At 49.8% G+C, this 7,647-nt stretch overlaps 2 protein-coding genes across 2 annotated transcripts; both read right to left on the bottom strand.

Annotated features, from left to right (window-relative positions):
- Positions 1–2,842: 2,842 nt before the first annotated feature.
- On the bottom strand, positions 2,843–6,096 carry BC939DRAFT_508993 (ABC transporter transmembrane region 2-domain-containing protein; the record flags this gene model as incomplete). The annotated part of the gene is made up of 12 exons (XM_051561074.1): positions 2,843–3,197; positions 3,289–3,571; positions 3,672–4,016; positions 4,095–4,160; positions 4,253–4,287; positions 4,377–4,474; positions 4,573–4,706; positions 4,792–4,877; positions 4,972–5,165; positions 5,254–5,334; positions 5,583–5,697; positions 5,777–6,096. 12 exons carry the CDS (start codon positions 6,094–6,096, stop codon positions 2,843–2,845), a joined length of 2,112 nt encoding a protein of 703 aa, XP_051405820.1.
- A 504-nt stretch (positions 6,097–6,600) lies between these two features.
- On the bottom strand, positions 6,601–7,480 carry BC939DRAFT_508992 (voltage-dependent ion-selective channel; the record flags this gene model as incomplete). Its single annotated transcript, XM_051561073.1, has 2 exons — positions 6,601–7,353; positions 7,460–7,480. The coding sequence occupies 2 exons, from the start codon at positions 7,478–7,480 to the stop codon at positions 6,601–6,603; spliced, it is 774 nt and encodes a 257-aa protein (XP_051405819.1).
- Positions 7,481–7,647: the final 167 nt, after the last annotated feature.

Below are 7,647 nucleotides of genomic sequence, written 5' to 3'. Positions count from 1 at the left end.
TATGTTAATAAAAAAAAAAAAAAAAAAAAAAAAAAGCGGTCGTGCAACAATATCAGCAGCTTGTGCGTTCCCGTGCGGACACGTTACCTCGTAAGCGGTTCCGTAGTACGTACTCCGGACACTGGGCAGCACTACACAAGATTGTCCAGGATCGGTCTGGGTCGGTGGAGGTGAGGTGGGTCCGTGGGCACAGCACCAACACTGGCAACAATATTGCAGACACTGTGGCGACAGCCGCCGTCCGAGTCGAGTCAATGCCCTGGTCGGTTGATTTAAGCGAGCAGCAAGACATCCGCTTTTTTGCACATTGCCACGACCATCTTGTGGAACATGATCTGCGGCAGCTACTCAAGCAGCAGACGACAACCAGGCGTCATCAGGCCTGGACAACCCAACGGCGTGTCAAGAGAGCGATACCAGATCTTGCCGACGTGAAGTGGCGGTCCACCCTTGCCCATGTCCACGACAAGCGCTCTGTGCACACGTTCTTCAGCAGTGCTGCTGATACCTCCCAGAGGACACATCATATTAAGAAGCTGCATGGTATGCTGCCTACCCTGAATACCATGAAGGCTCGCCACCCGAGTCTATATCCTGACCGTGTCTGCTGCGTCTGCGATGTTCAGGACGAGGACAACCATCACCTGTGGACGTGCAGTGCTACTAGAGATGTCCACAAGGAGATCTGGCGCGAAGGGCTACAGTAGATTGATAAGTGGGGACGAGCTGCAACGACCGAATACAACAAGAACAGCAAGAAGCAGCAAGAGCGTGATAGGATCCGCGCTGGAGCCGCCGCTGCTGCACCGAAACCCATTCGATGGGTTTGTCCTAACAACGAGACCCACATCCGAGGTCTATCCTGTATCGCCGGGACCCGATCAATGCTCAAAGGTGACGAGTATTATGACCGCTCTCCGGATCTGACCTGGAGCATCAGCGATTCATGCCGTGGCATCACACCCGTCAGCCTTATCAAGGAGTGGGGCAGTCTATTTACCTCGCCATCGTCGATTGCGCGCCAGGTCATTCACAAGTTCGTCGGCTTTATTGAGGAGAAAGCTACGGAGCTGATCTGGAAACCACGCTGCAAGGCCACCATTGCTCGAGAGCGAGAATGGGGGATCACAGCCAAGATGAAACGAACTCCATACAAGGGACCGAGAGGGGACTGGAGTGATGGGTATGGATACATTAGCGACGATGACCAATGTCCGTGTGGTGCATACTCGCTGACCATGTAAACGGGAGCTGCCCTGGCCCCCTGCTTGACCCAGACGCAGCGGATCGGACGCTGCTGGATTGCCTGCAAGGGAGGAGGCGGTTGACAACTATGGAGGGGATGGGGAAGATACCCTTCTTGTAACAGGGTGTTTTCAGCTTTTAACACACTGATGAGGTGTGGCAATTGTTGCGCAGGCCCTAGGGGCAGGCCCGGGGAATGTGACCTGTCAACTGGCGACCCTGGATCGGTTCCGCTTTGGTGGAGAGGACAGCTGTGGTAGATCGTTGCTAATTAGTCTGATAAATTCGCAGAGTCAATTGACTCGAGAGACAATTGGTTATAATATTTTTTATTTTTTATTTTTTGGCTCGGCCCAGACGCAGCGCCACGACATCTGTGGCACTGTCCAGCAGTGAATGCAGTTGGAGGACGAGCATGGAGGAGCGCGAGGAAGACGTGAGAGGAGGAGATAAAGGAAGAGAAAAGGAGGAGACGCGACATCAGCAAACGCAAACCACTGACGTTCAAAGAAGCCAGGTTGGATACAAGCCAACATAGTTGGTAGGGGACGCGGCTCTACCATGCAGACCTTGCGTCTCGTATTTATGTTAATTTAATTTAAAAAAAATAAAGAGGCCAGGTTGGATGCAATTTGGGACGCGCTTGAGGTCACAGTCAGAGGCGTGGGTGACATATGATGGGGATAGATAGCGGCAGACGCCGAAGAGGAAAGATTCGAGGGGGTTGAGTGGCCAGTGCAGGATCTGTATCACGGTCTAACACCCAAGTGCATGGCTCAGTCTTGGAGACGCGTTTTTAACACTTTAGAACGGATCGCAACATACATGGTCAGCCGCTTTGTGAAGGCTATTGAGGAGATCGGCAGAGCAGAGATCTAGAACAGAAGATGTAAAGTCACCGTGGGATCACTGTTGTGAGCAAACGCGCCTGGGGACGCAATTGTGATAGGGAGCACATATGTAGCAGCAATGAGTTTATGGGATCTACCCTGAGGCAACGACAGGTACCCGATGTGAAAGAGATCAACGACGCCACAGATGGACGAGTGCAGGGGCACTATCTGGGACAGTTGAGACTCGGTGTGATGGAGTAACTGGGAGGATGCCATTTTCTTAAAATATCAGAGGACCGTGGTTAAAGGATGACTTTCGCGCACGTAAGGAGCAGGGGCCGTCGGTCCACCATTCATGCAGTCATTGATTATGAAATATGGATCCGTTACGACATAGCCGGAGCGAACAGCTTACTGTTTGTTTTCTGTCCCACATGCAGATTTCCTTCAGACCACAGTTAATAATTCCCATGTTTCTTTAGAGTTCTTGTAAAAAAGAAAAAAAATCGTCAACGACGCATGGAGGAATAGGGAGGATACCCTTTCCACTTTGGACACATTGGGGAGGCGTGATAACTGATAGATTCACAGCATCATTCGACTCAGGCGCAATCTACATCTTTTGGTGTCCTTTGGCATGGGCCAATTTCAGCTTGCGCACCATATCCCATTGCAGCAGAACTGGGGACCTGCCATGCTGTCAAATTTATTGTCCATCTCCAACGATTTTTTTTGTCCACATTCCCCGTTCCCTGTCTTCCCGTTCATACGCTGATCTCCGTATCCGCATCATCACCATCCCTCTCCTCCAGCTTCTTGATCTTCTTGGACTTGCCATGTCCGAACCCGAAAGTGGTCTGCTGCTTATCCTCCTTGCCGAGCTCTCGGAACTGATAGTTGCCCTCTCCGTCGAATCGAAGCAAGTACTCATGGTAACGGATCAACGACGGCCGGTGGGATACAGTGAAGAGCGTAATGCCGGACTGTCGCGCATGCTCGTACATGATACCCTCAACGTCGATGCTGACTGCTGACGTGCACTCGTCCAGGATCGCAAACTGTGGGCGATGATAGAACAGACGGGCCATTGCCACACGTTGTTTTTCGCCTCCAGAAAGACTAGTTGTTCAAAAGTAATCACCGTGTTAGAGGAAAAAAAAAAAAAAAAAATAGAGAAGAGAGATTTGCAATGATACAAAGGGAGACTTACACGTCGGCCCAGTCCTGGACAGAATCCCAACCACCTTCACGGTCAATCAAATATCCGAGATGTACAATGCTCAGCAGTTCAAGAAGCTTTTTGTCCGTAAATCCTTTAGCGAGTGCCTGTTGCTTTGTGTCGGGATAGATGACCTGGTCACGGAATGTTCCCAAGGCCAGGTAGGGCTTCTGGGGCACATAGAATAACTTGGAAGGATGGGGTTTTGTAACCGTACCACCAAACAAGGGCCAGAGATCTCCCAAGATTCGGAACAGCGACGACTTGCCGCATCCTACGTTGTAAATGCATAACGAAACCGGTGAGTACATCACGATAGAATGGCATAAGCCTCGCTTCTGCGGTGCGATGCTTCTACTACAACGAATGTTTACCATTAGGTCCTGCAATAATGACATCGGTTCCCTTGGAGACCTTAAACGAAAGTTCTTTCACCAAGACGTCGTTGTTAGGCGTCACGATAGGCACCTTATCAAAGATAATCACACCATCTTGAGTGATGACCTTGCCCTTCAGATCGTTGGTGTTGACGCCCTGGCTCTGATTCGACGATCCATCGCCCTTCGACACCATAGTGCGTTCATATCGTCCCTTCTTGATATCCTCCAGGACGTCAAACAGCTCCGAGACACGAGAAGTGTATCCAGCAAATCGGGTGAGATCACGTCCTGCAAGGATGAGACGACCAACCGCCTGAGACAAGTTGACGAGATATCCAGCTAGAAATGAGCACATAGGTTAATATTTCCGCCAGATTGCTACATACATAAAAGCTACGTGTCTTGTACCCCACTTACAGTTCCTGGAGTAGTCCTCCACAATCTTAGTGGGGTCTGCAGAGACGCGTCCCATATGCTCGGTTGCTAATAATAAAAAAGAATAAAATATGAATAGCTGTATTTTATGAGATGTATCGATTATGAGACTGGCAGCAATCGGCAAAAGACGAGTATACCATAAGTGGGGTCAAAGACAGGACGCGCCAATAGACTAGAAAGACACAGGATAAAAGCATAGGTGTCAATTCAAGCATATAGTAGCAGTGTCTTGCATTTTAGCCAGAATCTCTCGACACTTACTAGTACGCGGTCATGGTTGCACAATATTTGACAAGAACCGAGTCGAGGATACCATTGGCGAAGCGCATTGTATACACTTTTTTAACATGGCGTGCAATCTAAAAAGCAAGGATGACCCAAGGGTTATTTGTCTCCAGTAAGTGTTGGCGCTATTTGCTGTGATAGCATAGGCATGGTCCCAGAGATCCTTCGTTACCTTGTCAAAGGCAGTATTCACGCCGTCCTTTTCGCGAGCAGCTCCGTTATAAAACGCAATTTCTTCAGAGTGCGCAATAATACGTGAATGGGCAAAGCGGAAGTCACCCTCGAGTTTTTGTTCCACAGCCGTGTCTAGAAGAAGACAATCGCCGCTTTAATCCCTGGCGTATGTAGTCAACATTAATTTAGCACTGTCAAAGCCAAAGACTGGACTTACATTTGCCAAAAGGAGGCGAAAGCGCGCGAAGGACTACTCCAGACAGAAAGAAGTATCCGATCATATAGAACGGCGCCTCTCCTCCACTAAATGATAGTAAAACATCAGAAACACGCGTTAACAGTATATAATTGAAGGTATGACGACGCCTCCATTTTAAGTCGAGTTTGGAACACTTACATGGCCTCTCCCAGCTTGTATGCGAAAAGAGCGATGTCAACAATGGGCTTTGCAATGTCGGAGTAGAGGTGGCTGAGGTTGTCTGCAAACTTATCGATATCCTGAGTCAAGAGCTGGTCTGCGTTCTGGATGCGGTTGTCAATGTTCGATATCTTATAGAAGGTGATTCCATCCAGATATTGATTATGAGCAAACTATCGGAAATGAAATACATAGTGTGGTTGTCAGTACATCACTTTCGGCTGCATCAAATGTGTGTTAATTGAAGCCCGGATTGCGTACCTTGGTCAAGCGTTCTCTGAAAGAAAGAGCCAGAGCACTGATCGTAAACTTGAGCGAATTGTTCACGATACTCATCGGCCACTATGATGAGAGAGAGAGATATACACACATATATATTAAAGGCTGTAACGTCAAACCACTGCAATACACATCAATTTCCACGTGAAGGAGCTCTTGGGCCGTTTCTTTATCATTCTGTCGTTTCCCTCTATCCGTACGTGAGAGTCCGAGCGCCTTCCTTTGTGCTGCCAGACAAAACATTTGTCCTCGAAGAATAATGCATTGCTCCGTGGTCCTTGAATATCAATATAGAAGAGCATGCTTCATACCATCATAAGGCCGAATTCAATGATGGCCTTGGCAATAAACTTTTTGCGATCCCGAGACACAATGGCCTTGACTACTGCACCGTTAAGACCCGAGAACCAGACATCCAGCCATGTTCTACATCAATGTAGAATTGAAAATGTCAGTCATACACTTCGTATCTTCAAAGAAACCGAGGAGGGATTTGCAATCGTACCTGGCAATTAGAATGGTGGCTAGAGCAGCCAAGAGACCGGCCTCCTTGCTGGCGAGACCAGGGATACAAATGGGCAGGAGTTTCTTGAGTTGCTCCACAAAGTGTCGATCGACTCCGACCCGGCGAGGTTTGCCCTGAGAGCCGTCACGACTCTTTTCCCCACTGCTGCCTGCCGCCACGCGTTGCTGCTGGCGAGCACGACGCTTAGCGCGGGTTTGCTGCCTCCGGACGATGACATAGGCGAGTAGGACTGAGAGTCCTGCAAGGGTTGATCTTGGCTTGCGGTGCAAGCCCAGTGGCAGACTGAAGACGGGAGCCATAGTTGGCTGGCAGGTTGAATTGAATTATAAAAAAAACACAGGAGAAAGAAGGGAAGTGGGTCCAGCGATGTCCACTCTTCTCTGCGCTCGATGCGAATGCGGATTCGAGAAGGAGGGGCTTCGTCGAGAGATGAAGTAAGAAATGAAAGCGAATCAGGCTGTCCCTCGCCTTGCACCATTTTTGTGGGGTTGAACCTCGTTTCAGCCGTCACTGTCCGTGGTTTGTATGAAGCACCAACGAATCTCCGGCCTCGCCGGTAAGGTGTGGAGAGAGGAACCATGTTGCTGTATTATTTTATCGGTTCACGGGAATTCTCATCCACCCCCGTGTCATCGATCTCCTCGACACCTTTCCTATCCGCATCCTCATCCTCATCGCCCACTAAACATGAGTTTAAATTGGATTTCAGAGTCTGCCTCGATACAACGTTTATTTTTTATACAATGATTATGAGATGAAGGAACAGTTGTAAGATGGAGAGGAAAAGAATCTCAACGAGCAATTTATGCCTCAAAAACAAAGGAGAGACCGATCTTATGAGCAGCCTGGTCCAACTTGGTGGTGTCAAAGAGACCACCGACCGAGACCTTGACGCCCTTGCGGAGGGCCTGGGTGTAGCCAAGACCGAGGACGCCGGCGTTGTTGACCTTAGCCTTGACAAAGGCATCACGGTCAAGGTAGAGCTTGGCACCAACCTCGAGGTGGACGGGCGCCTTAGCAGGGGTGGGGTGGGCCTTGGAGTCCCAAACGGCCTTGGCACCAGCCTCGAGGTCAGCGTTAATACGGTGGTAATACGAGGCAGAGAAGACCTTGAATGAGTTGTGGGCGTGGAGGGCGACCGAGTACTCGGGGGCGGTGTAGCCGGCAGCAGCAGCGAAGCGGGTGATGTAAGCACCACCAACGTCGTAGGCGACATCGCCTCCGACCAAGAAACCATCGCGGCCAACAACAGCATCACCGGTGAAGGTGGGGCCTTTGAAGAGATCGACATAGGCACGGGAGTTGAAGCCGAGCTGCTTGTATTGAACACCAACCTTCGCGCTCTTCTTGCCCTCGGAGGGAAGGAAGCCTCCGGTGATGTCCAACTTCAATCCCTTGGCGACCTTGTTCTCGAGCTCGATCTGGGTGGTAAGGAGGTTGCCGGTGGTCCAAGTCTCGGTGACGGTCAAACCATTCTTGTAGTCAACGTACTTAGTCTTGAGCTCACCGTTGATGTGGCCGGACTTGTTGTCCTGGTTACCGAGGACGTTGAAGGTCTGTTGACGAGCAGCAGTGTTCAGTCGTGGCAGAGCGACGGCGCATGTGGTACAGACCCCAAAAAGACGCGATTGCAGGAGCAAATAAGGAACAATTGCAAGTCACCGCCAAGTAAAATGTCGTCATTCGAGTAGGGCCAACAGTAGAGGAGAAAGCGTATAGGAAAAAAAAAGAAAGAAAAGAAAAGCAGCCAGTTAGTCCCTGCATTCTTCAAAACGTCAATAGCTGTTTGAGTATGATACCAAACGCAGGGGCAGTGCAGCAGCACAATAGCTGCATGGCATCAGCCGTGG

Source organism: Gamsiella multidivaricata (genome assembly GCF_025024155.1).
Source record: "Gamsiella multidivaricata strain RSA 2152 chromosome Unknown BC939scaffold_185, whole genome shotgun sequence".
NCBI lineage: Eukaryota > Fungi > Mortierellomycota > Mortierellomycetes > Mortierellales > Mortierellaceae > Gamsiella > Gamsiella multidivaricata.
This window is presented reverse-complemented; position numbering and strand designations above follow the sequence as displayed.